The 14,101-nt window shown below is 46.8% G+C and overlaps 1 protein-coding gene across 1 annotated transcript in view; it reads right to left on the bottom strand.

The window, feature by feature from the left end:
- Positions 1 to 4,362: 4,362 nt before the first annotated feature.
- Positions 4,363 to 14,101, bottom strand: part of LOC109470951 — a 22,353-nt gene continuing 12,614 nt past the window's right edge. Inside the window, exons 4-6 of the mRNA XM_019770045.1 lie at positions 11,096 to 11,170; positions 10,433 to 10,480; positions 4,363 to 6,740 (exon numbers count right to left, since the gene is read on the bottom strand). Of these exons, the coding sequence (XP_019625604.1) occupies positions 6,657 to 6,740; positions 10,433 to 10,480; positions 11,096 to 11,170 (207 nt within the window). The 3' untranslated portion in view covers positions 4,363 to 6,656. The remainder of the gene's footprint in view (positions 6,741 to 10,432; positions 10,481 to 11,095; positions 11,171 to 14,101) is intronic.

Here is a 14,101-nt window from a genome sequence, read left to right as displayed (position 1 = left end):
GCACTTGTTTTCAAAGTATTAACCACATTGTTACCTCCATGAAAAATGGAGGTATTGTATTTGGCGCGTCTGTCTGTGTGTGTGTCTGTGTGTGTGTGTGTCTGTGTTTCCGTACATTTGTAGTCAGCATAACTTCATAACGCCTTTATGGATTGTGATGATATTTGGTATGCTGGTAAGTCTTAGGAAGACGAAGGTCAAGGTCAAATATGGGCCTCCTGATGGATGACCTTGGTACTGCAGCAGAACTTCCAGTTTTTGTATCTTTTGTCCCGAACATGCCATGGTCTTGAATTTTTGGTGACAGATAGATTTTCCTGTCCGGAATAAGTGGTGTGGGTTTGGTCCCCCTAGCAGCTTGTTCTGGAACTGCAGGGGACCTTCGGGCGAAATCTTTGAAAACCAATAAGTCCAGATAGGAACAACGTATTTTCATCATTTTTGGTAGGTAGGTAGCTGAGAGAGAGGTGTACATAATTAAATGCAAATTATGCAAATGAGGACTTTATTTGCATAATTAATGAGGAAATTCTATAATTACAGTGTTTTACATTATAGTACTTTCATACATGTAATGTATGTAACCTATGGCAGATAGAACATCAACAGATATTAATTATGCAAATGATGAACTAATTTGCATAATTAATGCGAAAATTTTATATGATTTCTAAATGGTGAATGATGGGAATGTCATACTTGGGACATCTGTAAGTTAATCAAAAGTTAACATCACGATGCATATATTATGTTAATGCAGAGGTCATTTGCGTAATTAAATAAGACATTTACATTTACATATCAATCCCATATTTCATGGAGGTATGAGATCTCGGAACTCTTGTTTTCAAAGTCATGACCGGCTTTCCTCGGTCAGTGGATGACCCCTTGACTTTCCCAGGCGGTGTTATGTTTTGTGTTTTGTGAATAGTTTATGTATTTGTATTTATGACGCCATTGATTCTGTGTGAAGCGTCGTGTTCTTTCAGGAGCAACGGTGTCGTCGACCTTGCACAGTTCATTGACCTCGACGCGTAGTAGTCATATTTCCGTGGCGTCATTATCAGCCAATACTACAGCCAACATAGCCATAGCAGACACCTGCCTCTTATTTCCAATCAGCTGTAAGGAGCCGTCTCGGTATCAGTGTCTACGATAGTACGGGCATCTACGATTATCCACCACTTTCTTAAGTTTCTACGTTCATTATCTTAACACACCAGCTTTGCAGGCACGGCCGTTCAACATCTAACTCTAAATACTAGGGTGCCTCTGCGATGCGAAGAAGACCCATTCTTCGACAGTTCTGGCGAAAACAAAGTTTTATTTAGAACACCTCAATCCTGGGTCGGTACCCCTGGTACATGTACGCACATGTAGTAGTCATGACTACAGGTGAATACAGTAGGGTTTCTCCCGAACCGTGCCGTCCCGCCCGCCGCCAGACTGAAACAATTTTCGCCCTGACCTTGGCCGTTGGGGGGTAATCCTCGGGAGGGAGGTGACGCGAATTTCCCGCGCATTAGTCACGGCTAGTTACCGTCTGACGCGCCGGGCTCTCACGGGACGCGCTTCCCGCCAATTTTCACCGCTCGGATTTCTGTGGTTGTAGCGGTATTTCCGCCGTTGTTTGTTGGTAATTGCTGTGATTATGGGGGCTTGTGTGCGTACACAGGGGAATATGTGGTCTATTGCCACCGGTAAAGGGTAAGGCGAAGCATAACGCCTTGTCGATAGCTAGTGGTACAATGCTAGTCTCTAACATACTCCACGTGTTGCTAAAAAGTAATAGAAATTGTAGTTGGCCAGACAAGTTATCCGGCCATAGAGTCACCATATCCAACTAGTGGTTGAGTGAACTGTTCTGTGTTAAAGTAAAGTTTTTTTCGGGGATCTAGGAGGAATCTATCCTCTGGTAATAAGCCTGTCACGCAGTCAGAACCTTCCCACGAAATTGCTCCCGACCAACCGAGGTGCCCAGTTTGCTCCTCTCATCGCATTCAAATAGAATGTAACTTTCCCAAGTTTGATAATTGATTTGTGAAGATCTATAGTCGATCAGCTGGTGCAGGCGACTTTACAAAGACTAGCTGGCAACTCGCCGTCACAGTCCCAACCACCGATGACTTTGCTCAGGATTAACTCCCAACCATGGTCTGGAGAAGGTCGGGAGGCCGTGGTCGGTTATGTGTGGCAGGGGCTTTAGCGGAAATCTTCCCGAATGAGAAACAAACATGGCTTCATACTCTATCACTGACGACGTCCGACGGCTCGGCTGGTACTAGCCTCGATAACAGGCTCCGAATCGCGTGTTTTCTGATCGATCGCTTCTCAGCTTCTGATTTGTACAACTGTGCCGGCCAGTGTAGTAGAAAGCGAGCGACGTCAGAAAACACTAACGTTCATCAACTACCTGTAATTGTGTTCGAATTGTCTTCTATGCAGAGTTACTGGGAAGCCTGCTTTTGAGGCTAGTCTAGCCCAGCGCACGACCTTGTCGCCCGGAAGGACCGCTCTGTGCGGTCAAGGCGTGTTTAGAACTGGCGGTTTCTTATCCCCGACTGGCGATGAAAACTGGGAGCGAACCAAGGGCAAACAGTCTCACACTTTTATCACACAGTCGCCTTCTCGTCTTAACACCGATGTTCCGAACTCAATTCCACTGTGTGGATGGTGTCATCAGCAGGACTACAGATTATAGCATGTTGCCGGAGTTCTCCTGTGCTCGGCAGTCCGTCTGCTGCCTCAGCCCCCCTTCCCACTGAACGGCGATTCTTGTGCGACCGAAAATGGATTTTTGTGATCCTTGGTGTTATCATTGGAGGCCATTGGAATGTAATGAAAATATTTTTAATATAAAATTCAATATATAACAAACATACAGAACATAGAAAATCGTTCTTTGTCTTAAGAATACTAGTAATACATTTTGTTGTGTACAAAAAGAAAACAGCAACTACAATATCATGTGGTCCATAAAAGCCTGTCTTTATTCCTCACTACAACATGTCATTTTAATACCTAAGCCTGAGAAAAGGTTAGATACTTGAATGACATCTTGAATTCTGCTAGTCAATAAAGACAGCAACCGACGTGACTGCTACGTAGGCTAGCCGTGACTTAGTCCCACGGAATCGGCGTGTTCGGTCGAGGATGTCTCTGGGGTCCGAATCATGGGCGCCGCTTTTAAAACAATCACTCACTCACTGAAACAATAGGTGAACGAGTTAATAGGTTACCGTGTAAATTTACGGGTTGATTGCCATGACAAATGTTGTGTACATCTCTTTATTACAGACAGTGACCGTTTTACATGATGTAGAAGCGATTAGCCCCGGTTGCAGGCGTGTCCGAGGTGGGGTCCTGTTCTCTTGGGATCCACTATATCCCGGTTGGTCTGTCCTTGGTCCTAGCAGACTTGGTGTGGTTTAGAATCAATGAAGACCGTAATTATATACTAACTAGGCTACATACATACATACAGGTCACAACAAACGACTAGTTTACAGATACATGTATATACTATGAAGCCAGCGCGAGTAGTATAGACAAGTGAATCCGGCTTCGCCTCGCTTCTTTGTGATGGAGATATCTGTAGAACATGCACTCTCCAAGCAGATGTAAGGATCCGGCCTGTTGAAGGAGGCGAAGTGCTCAAAAGGCGTATTTGATGTAGTTCTAAATGTTACAAAAACAGGCGTAAAACACTGAGACTGAGCCGGAGCCTTCCATCTGCTCGGAGATTCCGCATGTCCGACTCTCAGCCATGTTTGCCCTGCTGGCTTGAACGTTTGCGTGCGTAGACGCGTGAAGTCTGAACGAGACTAGTGATTCCAGAGAAGCGGGCTGGGACTAGGATACCAGGTTAGGTAATTTTGGAAGTTGGACATGAACTTGTCGAATCGATTGTTCACGGTTCCTCGCAGGGTGGCGACGAATAACGTACGCGCGAACACCTGAGATGAACTGTTGGGAAATTCTGTGGACTTAACCTTCATTCCGGGACTCACGCCGTGGCGTCAGGATAGGAGCGCCCCGCGGCGTTACGGGACACACGGCGAGGCGTCAGGGTAGGAGGCGCCCCGCGGTTTGATTGGCATTGTCTGTTCTTCCTCCGCCAAGGGCTTGGCTGGGCATGCATCTGGGACAGGGGGTGAATGGTGGCACTGTAACTCAAGGACAGATTGAATTGCTACCCTACCGCTCCCCGAGACACGCGCGCGTACACACACACACATACACACGCACACACACACACACATACACGCACACACACAAGACAATCTACCCTTTTCCCGTCTCCTTACTGAACTTAAAATAAAGGAATAACGGAGATTCAAAAACTTGAAGCACACAGACATGTTTATGCACGTATCTTTATTTCCTCTGAAGTTCGCCACAGTAAGGAAACTTACACACAAACAACAACTGTCTTCTCAAGTATGCCATGACGACGGGATAATAAGAATAAGAGATATTTCTGTGTAGTCAGATTTCGTTTAGAGAGAATATCCTTCTTACGTCAACGTTCACCACCACAACCAAAGTTTCTTGTAAACTTCTGTACATCCAACCAAAGTCGCAGTGATGTATATGTTGTAAATGGGGTGATAACTTCTGACTGTATGTTATCATATACTCTCTCTGCTTGACCATGTATATTTCATCACACAAAAGTCTTTCTGCCTTTGACATGTTGATTTTCTTAGCAGTTCAACCGCCCGACAGACGGACATTAAGCATGGCAAACAAACTTTAACTTTCCCACCCCACGCTATCTATAGACCCCTGCGTAGCTGATCTCCAAACAGATGTGTGGTTCGGGCCTGTTTCAATTTTAATGCAGAACACCACACATCTGCTTGGAGACCGTCGTTATGCGTCCGTTTGTATCGAATCTGATACTTAAAATAGAACTCTCCTCACAACATGTCATCAGGCACGTCGATTCGAACAGCAGCCGGCTTGAAGTCTTCATTATAATCCATTTTATACATTTTGTTAAACGTATCAAATCCTGACCAGAGTTACAGGCAGAATTTAGTCATCCAATCCTTCTGTGTACATAGCTTGAAAGTCCATCTGTGTTGGTAGATGTCATGACTGCGGCAAGGTTGAACTGTGATTTCCAATACACACATACACACAACATAGTTTCCCTAAAGTTTCGACTCACCAACTCCAGTCAGTGTCAGGGCAAGAGAACCATTCCCCAGCAGAGACGGGGGGTGCCACAAACTTTCTACTACTTATGATCCATTGCTTGTATGTCATCTGCATAACGTGGCCAGTTTCTTGTGTTGGAAATTACAGTTCAGTCTTGATTTACAATGAATTACGCGTACGTCTTGGCATCTTTAATAACATAGCCTCCACAGTAGACTCTACGCAGAAGCTGGCGGTGACGATCTCCAAGAAGATGTAAGGATCAGTCCCAGTGTTCTGAGTGCTCGTTGGTAACAGTTACTAGTAGTATGCCTCTCTACTATTGCACTTTTAAGGTTCGCCTCCTTCTAGGAGCAGTACTAGAAAAACATACCGAAAGTTGTACAACAGGCTTTAAGAACCGGGCTATGTCCTTACATCTGCTTGACGATTAGTCGAGAGGGAAATCAAAGGGAAACTCGCGGCAGCATTGCACAATGTACATGGTTATACGTCGCCTGACAAAGACGTTGTGATATTCACATACTGCATATTTGGAACTCCGTACCATTAGATATTTCAGGTACATCATATGAAACAACAAACACCAACCACAAGTAATACGAAAGCAACAAACACATGACAAAAGCCACTCAGGAACTCCATCTTGCTTTTCCCTTTCTCAGCTCAGTCTTAGTCTCCACCAGACTCCTTAGGGTCTTTAAACAACAGTACAAATTGGACAAATACTGTGAATGATTCGTCGTTTGCGTTATAAGCTTGTCACATAAAGCCCAACTGGCCTGCCGAAGTCCGTAACGTTTTAAAGTTGAAAAGGGGAATTTTTCACCCCATTTGGCTGATTTCTGCTCTTTTTGACCCCCGGTCACATACAAACCGTACGATCGTACGATGCACCTACCTACGATGTCACGGGTTTCCTCTCAAACATCGTCGGTGCATTGTACGATGTTTGTGGCTGAAGCTTTAGCTACTAACGCAGCCTGGTAGAGGCTAGTTGTGTCCTTGACGATGGCAGTGACGTCTGTTGCGACTGAACGCGCCGGTACGTTCGTGATCTGTAGTACTATTAATTTGTCTGAAGTGAGCGGAGAATTTCTATAGCATAACTAACATAGATGGCACGTACCCGGGCGTTACATGGCTCGTTATAACAAATAAAGCCTCCTTGATAAAACACTGACCTCTTTAAGATTTCTAAACGTTTCTTCTGAAATGTGACTGGCACCACGTCGGAAGTCCTGCATTTTAACTTGACCCAATGTGTCCTCTAAGAGGTTGCATGCCTCATTCAGGGTATCGTATGACAGCATTTGACTTTGATATTTCACTTCAACGATTTGCTAAGGGATGCCAAATTTCTGGCCAGTGTTAAGATAACAAATGTTTGACAGATATGTAGGAGGATGTGTGGCAACAACCCAGGAAGTCTGTAGCTTTGTATGACGGGGAGACCGTCAGCCGTCCCTTTCCCCATCCCTGCCCGTCCCTCAGTAGCGCTTCTGGCGGGACAACTCCGGCGACTTCTTGGCGGCGACGTGCCGCAGTTTCTCTCCCTTAAAGAACGGGTTATCCTGAGGAAAATGCAAGGAAAACATAGTCAGAACGTAATAACGTACATGTCTTGAAGAACCAGAGTTATCAACCAAGGATTGATGTGTCCATAGATACTGTCGCTGCCACCAAGTACAATTGGAGCATGATCACTAAATATTAAAAACCTCTAGCAGTTATATGTGTAGAAGCTGTAGAAGCTTTCTGTGACCATTTCACTAATCCCTGAGGTCACTTGCCCTAAGTGGTTGGTCATTTGAACATGATGAAGGTTGCAGTGAGGACTGCAAATGGACTTGTTTGTTGTGTTAAAACAAAGATTCAAACTACAGTTAGGACGTGTCATAATTAGTCTGTTGGCCGCGAACTTGTGTTTGTGAGGCGACGTGAAGCAGACCATAACGTGCGTGGCGCCGGGGAGCTGGCTACTGTTCGGTCCGTTCTGTCAGGGGTGCAGAGTTCTACTCGCTTTGTTATAGTGCACCTGGGGGAGGGGGTGAAGTGACGTAGCTGTGACAGTCGGCGTTCTGATATTGCCGTTTCTAACTGATAACGGACTGAGTTTGAGAACTTCCGTGGCTCCCGTTTCCACCACCGTGGACCTGGGCGGGCGGACAGCACTCCCAGTACCGTAGAGATACGACGGTACATGCCCAGGCTATAGCTACCTGCTAAGAATCTTCAGAGTGAGCGCGGTAAGCGACCCGTGTAACCGCAACTGCTGACATTCAAGGCGAGCTGGTTGTCTTCTGGCCGTTTTCTGGTTACTCGCAAGTGTTGGATTCATACTATCTTACAACCATTTGTTCTTTAGACATCCTCGTGTTGATAATTCATGTTGAAAAAGCCACCCCTTCCTCCCCTCACCACTTGGACTCACCCGTCAAACTTCACCTGACCCTGTGTTAAACCTGCTAAACTGTAGCTATACACTCGCCGACTCTTTACGACCCACAATGGCACTCACCTGACACCGTTTCTATATTTACCAACGGCTTTTCTTTTTACAGTAAAGATCGTCACGGTCCACAAGTGCAAGACAGCATCCGTCTCCATTATATCCGGGATTTACACCCGAAGGACTCAGACCTCACGGACCTGTTCCAGATATAGAACGCCCATCCGCGGTGTTCACGCTCAAGATCGCCACGGTCCATCTCTAGCTGACAAAGATCTTTTAACTCACACCCAGAAGGTCCGACCCCGCTGATACCATTTCTAAGAATAGAACATCTGAAGACAATGTTCCCATGTCTCAAGATCAACATGATCACGGCCCAACTCCAGCTACCCAACCTAGATCATGCTTCACCTCAAGTTGAAAACAGAAGAATAGCAGGGACAGCTGAACTTCAACGCTCCTGATTCTACCGAGTGCCATAAAACCACAATAAAAAACTGTAAAGTTAAATCTACTGATACAACATCGGTCATTCCCGAGGTAAGCACACACTTCAGCGATGTCTTTAAGACATTCTTGAGAAGGCCATGTGGCGGTCCATGAGTCTTATGCCGAGGTCACCATTCCGAACCCGGGGCCCGGCCGGGCTGCTTGTGGGCCGCTACCCCACGGACACCGCGTCTAACCACAGACCACCTGCAGGTGATGTTTGTGTTGCATGGGTTAATATCTAGATATCCTAGATCGTCGCGCTCCAACTGCATCACCCTTTCCCACGACTCTATCGGGCATTAATTATACCTGAAGACCCTGTCACACAAACCCGACCTCCCCCGTCCTTCTCCAGACAATGGTTGGGAGTCAGTCGTGAGCCAGGTATTTGGTTGGGAGGTGGTCGAGCTCGCCTTCCTGCAGAATGTTGTATATTTAAACCAATGCGATGTAGCCATGGAGCCATTTACGTATGTGTTAACGCTGTGAGATGTGTACACGGTTAGGAGGAGGGTACCCTATCATACGTGAGGTGTTGAAAGCAGGCGGCAGGTTGCTCCACCCCTGCTGCGCAGTTTGAAGAACGTTTTAACTTCCCCCAGATGGCGGTAACAACAAACCATCCCGGTGATAATCAATCCTGTGTGGAGGGAAGACGTTGCGGAGATGATGCTCTAACCGACTCATCTGTCCCCCATTTTACCCTCGTCTCCGCCTCCGAGGCCGCGCGACCTGGCGTCGTCTCCCCGCGAGCCCGCGGATCAAAGGGCGCGGTTTGACAGGTAGCCAGGGGCCGGAGCGGCGGGGGGCCCCGGGAGACCCATCCGTCACTGCCGCCGGGCGCGCGCTGTCAGCACCGGTAGCTCGGGTGTCAGTGAGAAGGTAATCAGTGGGTTCATCTGCGTGTAATGGGGACTGTGATGACTGATGCGGTGCGGGGAAGCTGGCAGGAGCTTGTTCCGGGTCGCTCTTCTCTTTGGCAGACCGGTATCTGGTACAGGTGGGCCAGCGGAAACAGCGATCCAAAAGATAAGATGTACATATCGACTGAGTCCTGTCAAACAGGTGAACAATGAACCTGTAAATACTGTTCATAGTGTCGCCACCAGTGAGCAGAACTGGTCTGAGATTATTTTTATCACTTTCGCTCAAGTTTCACGGCTAGAGTTAGGCAGAAGAAGCGTGTATGAGGATAGTGCCTTTATTGAGATGTACGGCTGACATGGCTGAGTGCGGTGGGTCGGCACGCGAGTCCCAGGTGTTGTCACACGTGCCCTGTGAAAACTCGGCGGCTACAAGTCCTGTCGTGTGTCGGGAGGGCCGACCCCGTACGGCACAGCCAGCAGCACCCCGCTCACACGAAACCAAGCAGCGGTAGCCTGGATACTAGAATGTTGCCAGGGCTCACACAGGCTAGCTCCTCGGCGCTAGGGCAAACGTGCCCCAAGGAAATTTTACCACAGCACACAGTGCTCTTAATAAAGTAATGGCGGACTGGGTAAAAACTTACTTGGTGGAACGTTAGCCCTAGAAACAAAATGAGATGCTGGCCGGTGTGAGCTCCGGAAACAGTTTGCCATCCAGGCAAAGCGACGTTGCCTTTGGTAGTGTGCATAGAGTTACAGACACGCCGCGAATCCTACAGGTGGTTGCGTGATCTTCTCGCGCGCCTCACACACACACACACAAACAAGCCTGGGGTCCATCCGTGTACAGAGTCTGTTGTAAAATCCTTTGAGGGGCATGCTGGACCTAGAGCCGAGGAGCTGTCTACGGCCTGTCTAAGATTGGAAACAGGCTAAGAAGTACTAAGTACTAACGATAGTAGTAGTAGGACATAAACTAAGCCTGGGGTTCAACGTGATGCGGCGAGAGCGAACGAGACTCGGAACGTGAAGATCGTCTGTGCTTTGCTCCAACAAGGGGAAAATTGAACTTCGCATTGGTGGGTCAGTTTCCCGGCTGTTGCTGCATCACATGTACATGTCTAAATTTTATGGTGAGAGCTTATAGAAAATAATGATTCACTGGAAGACTACCCTGAAGACCAGTGAGTCTGAGGGTAAAGTCTGTACTTGGTGCACACAAGGTTTGGGAATATTCACTCCCTTCCTCTCAGTCCTCTGTTTTGAACTTGTCTCGTTTGTTGTTACCAAAATGTCCAAGGAGATAAATCAGTGAGTCCTCAGCAATGTTTGCGATGTGTTGCGGGAAGGATGTCTATATTACGCAGAGTTTACCCTCAGTTTTGGGAGCCGCGCCAAACATACCACAGGCAATGGGGGTAACGCCACGTTCAAGGTCACAGACGATATTTACCTCGCGTTCGTCCGTCTCCATGGCGACCGCGCTGCTCAGGCCGAGGCTCTGTGAGGAGGGGAAGAGGAGAAGGACACACGTGTTAGTGACAGGGGAGCCGCCCGCCCGCCCAGACAAGATGGCGAGCCCTGATTCTGAATGGCCGCTTGCCGAACGCATCAAAGCCGCGCCGATGGATGATTCATAGCGCAGAAAATACTTGGAACGCTTCTATAAGCTCATGTTTTGATCGAAGTTGTACCGCAAAGTTACATGCCAGCTCTCTCAGTGTGACGGAAGTTGTAGTGCGGTGCCGATCAGACAGGAGATAGAGAAACCATCACATTTCCTGTTCATAAATGCCCCGTTAACTCTGGCAACTTAGATTTGGGAGAATAGTAAATCAATAGTTCTATTTCAACTCGTTGATTTTACTTAAGTGTCACGGTGTCTTTATTTCTTTAACGGTGTTCATAATTTGGAAGATAGTTGATTTAAAACATTAGATCTTCCAGACTCACAGTGACCAAAGTTTATCATAAACGCGTCTCCAATAGAATATGGGATCAATGATTTTGGAACTATGGATATAAAATCCCGTATGCTGGCTAATTTAATAATAACACAATTTCGGCATACACGAGTTTAATCATAACAGTACCGGGCCCGTGAAATCCTACTTACCCTCCTACGTCTGAGGTACAGGGGAGACTTCTTGGCGACAACCGCCTCCCGCTTCTCTCCAGCTCGGTAAGGATTCTGCAAGATAAAAACAGATAGAAATAGACATCAGGCACAAGTCAGAAAGAAGTGCCATGCATGTCAGGTGAACTGCTGGGGTTGATTTGGAAAGAATACCACCTTGCCGACCTGGTTTTTGCGGCGCGAAGTTTTTCGGGTTGTTTCATGTTGTCACCTGGTGCTGATCAGCTGTTGTTGCCCCGCCTCAGCGGGATGCGTTCCCCCGGACCGCCTCCCGTTCCCGGGTTTTGTGGCTTTCAGTTGGTTTTGATAACCAGAGGCATTTGTTTATGGCGACAGAAGAGAGAACTGTTAAAATGCTGGCGGCTTCTTTTTCGCCCAGACGTGCTTTTCAAATCGTGCTCTCCTGCCGCCCCGTCCCGGAAGCCGTAGAGTTACAATTACAAACGTGAGGTAATTGTCTCGGTGTGGTGTTACGCTAGAAAGATCCAAAAAGAAAACTAGTAAAAGCCGATGAGCGGTAATAAAACTAGGGGTGGTAATCCCATCTATTGAAGACCTGCTGATATTATAGCCCAGGTTTGACCTGTCTTCATCACAAGATGGTGAGCTGGAAACAGGACGTTTTTATATCAGACTTGTCGGAAGACAGCAGACTGCCAGACAGCTAGCTGAGATGAACTGTCATGATCAGCTAACAATAATAACACTAACTGTTTTTGGTTGTTTGTTTGTTTATTCGATCTCCATTAGATTTACATGAAATCTATTCTTCCTGGAGTTAAGTCGGTTGTCTTAACTAAAAGAACTTTCCCTAATGTTGAATTACAATTGACACACCAAATCTATCTCTATGTACAGTCTGACACATCGTCATTTGTGTCTAGGGTATTTTCACACGTAGGACTTCAGTCTGACGTTAGGATTCAGGTACAATTTGCAGTCATCAATCCGGCTGCTAAAGAGACCTTCATGTGGAGCAAGTGGTCGTCCTTTCCTGTAATTGAGTATCTTGAGAGATGCTAAGGACCTTTGGTGGGGGTGAGTCAAGCGGCATTGCGAAAGGGACGAATGGTAATGAAGATGTTGAAGCATAGCAGGGTATTTTGATCGAATTTTAATAGCTTGCTGTAATGTTAATTCTGGATCCTGCCCAGAAGAGTCAACGACCCCCGGACTTATTTGAACAACTGCGTTGTGGGACCAACAGTAAAGCGTGCCTGGCACGTGACGCTGCTAGTGTACAAGAAGTGGAAGCTGTGTGCGCAACAGCATATTGGGAAAAATTGACTGAAAACTTCATATTTCAACATCAGTCTTTCCTCATCATTCAATTTCCCTTTGTCATTTGTTCTGCTGAGTACAAGGCGGCCATTTGCAATCCCATGAGCCTTTGGGGCGTCGCGCGAAGGTGATGTTTTTTGCCCACGCGGGTTGAGACGTATTATCAGTTATCGGACGGACATAACAGATTAGCACATGGATTAGCGGAATAATTGGTAAGATTAGCGTTAGTCTGACAGGAATGCCAGACAAGGCTGACTCCCACGGCCGACGCCAATCTTTTCCGCTCTCGGGCCAGTCACGGCAGAATACGTTAGATATTGATATCGCTTCTTAAAATCAGGCTCTAGAACTCTTTTCGCACGTTTTTCCAAGATTAACTCTTATACAGGAAGCATTCGTCATCACCATTATTTCTCATAGGGTGAGGGTGAATTCAAAGTTCTTAGTCACTGCTGCCACCATAACCTGGAAGTCAGACTTTTTTTCCAGGGCTCCAGGGTTCCCATGTCTACGAGGGAATTTTGACTCCTGAAATCTGAATTTCACTTGGAGCATGTAAGACCTGGTGCCAAGGAGCTGCCCTTTGTAGGCCCTGCAAAGAGCCTGGCTTCCAGGCTATGATGGTAGCAGGGCTTCTCTAGCAAACGTCGCTCCGGTAAGTTTCCTTAGGGTGATATGAGGTCATCCAACTCATCCGACAAGCAGCCTTCAGAGAGCGGAAATTTGTCTTTTTCCGCCTAAGAGCTGAACTCATGGAATGTATGCTGGCGCCACCTTTTCTTCCATTCCGTCATCTTGGTCAGGGGTCCACACCCGGCCTCGTATATCCTTAACCCTGGCCGAGATAGTTCTACATCGCACAACCTCGGCCAACTAAAACACCAGGCTGAGCTGAATGAAACCATTCTGTTTTCCTCGGGCTCAGCAGCAAGGCTCCTGTTTCACGTATTATAAACGGCCATCGCTGAACGATCAAAACTGGACTTGTGTAACCCTTGATTTCATAACTTAAATATGATGCACGTTCTTGAATCAAAAAAGAAAGACAAATATATTTCTAATAATACCACAGTTTTTTTATCACATTCTATTATGTTACTTTTTCTACAAATCATGTTTACATGTATTTGTTGTTTATGCGACTATTAGTCTTCTAATTGCAGTACATTGTGTAGCTATGAATTTGGAAAGAGTCCAAAATTCAAATGCAGGCTTAGAACTTTGTAGATAGTTGGTTCTGTCACAGCATGCTTGAAAATACTACGACACGAAAAAATCACGACGACAAACGTCGATTGTGACCGCGCCGTAAGCGCCATAATCCCCGCCTGGTCTCTCGTTTCTCGGGAAATATTCGGTATTTGTTGATGCAGTAAGCGGGTGAGATAAGAACATGGTGTCCTTGGACTCCTGGGTGCTGATGTAGCCGGCGGGGCTTGGCGATGCACCCCGGGCACGGCCGGACACCACTCAACACCGCCCGGCCACGCCAGCCCACGGACACGGCAGCCCGACGTGTCTTTAACATGTCAGGGTGAAAAGTCTTAAAGAACGGCCCTCAAGACGAGCACAAGATGTCATTAAGATAAAGTTAATCCTTCTACTTTCTGATCTCCTTTTGACAGTCGGAAAGACCCACGGGCCGCCACATTTATAATACCAGTCCCCACCAGGATGGTGTCCGCTACCCAAAATACTCGT

The sequence above is a fragment of the Branchiostoma belcheri genome, unplaced genomic scaffold (genome assembly GCF_001625305.1).
Source record: "Branchiostoma belcheri isolate BF01 breed outbred unplaced genomic scaffold, Haploidv18h27 scaffold24, whole genome shotgun sequence".
NCBI classification, from domain to species: domain Eukaryota; kingdom Metazoa; phylum Chordata; class Leptocardii; order Amphioxiformes; family Branchiostomatidae; genus Branchiostoma; species Branchiostoma belcheri.
This window is presented reverse-complemented; position numbering and strand designations above follow the sequence as displayed.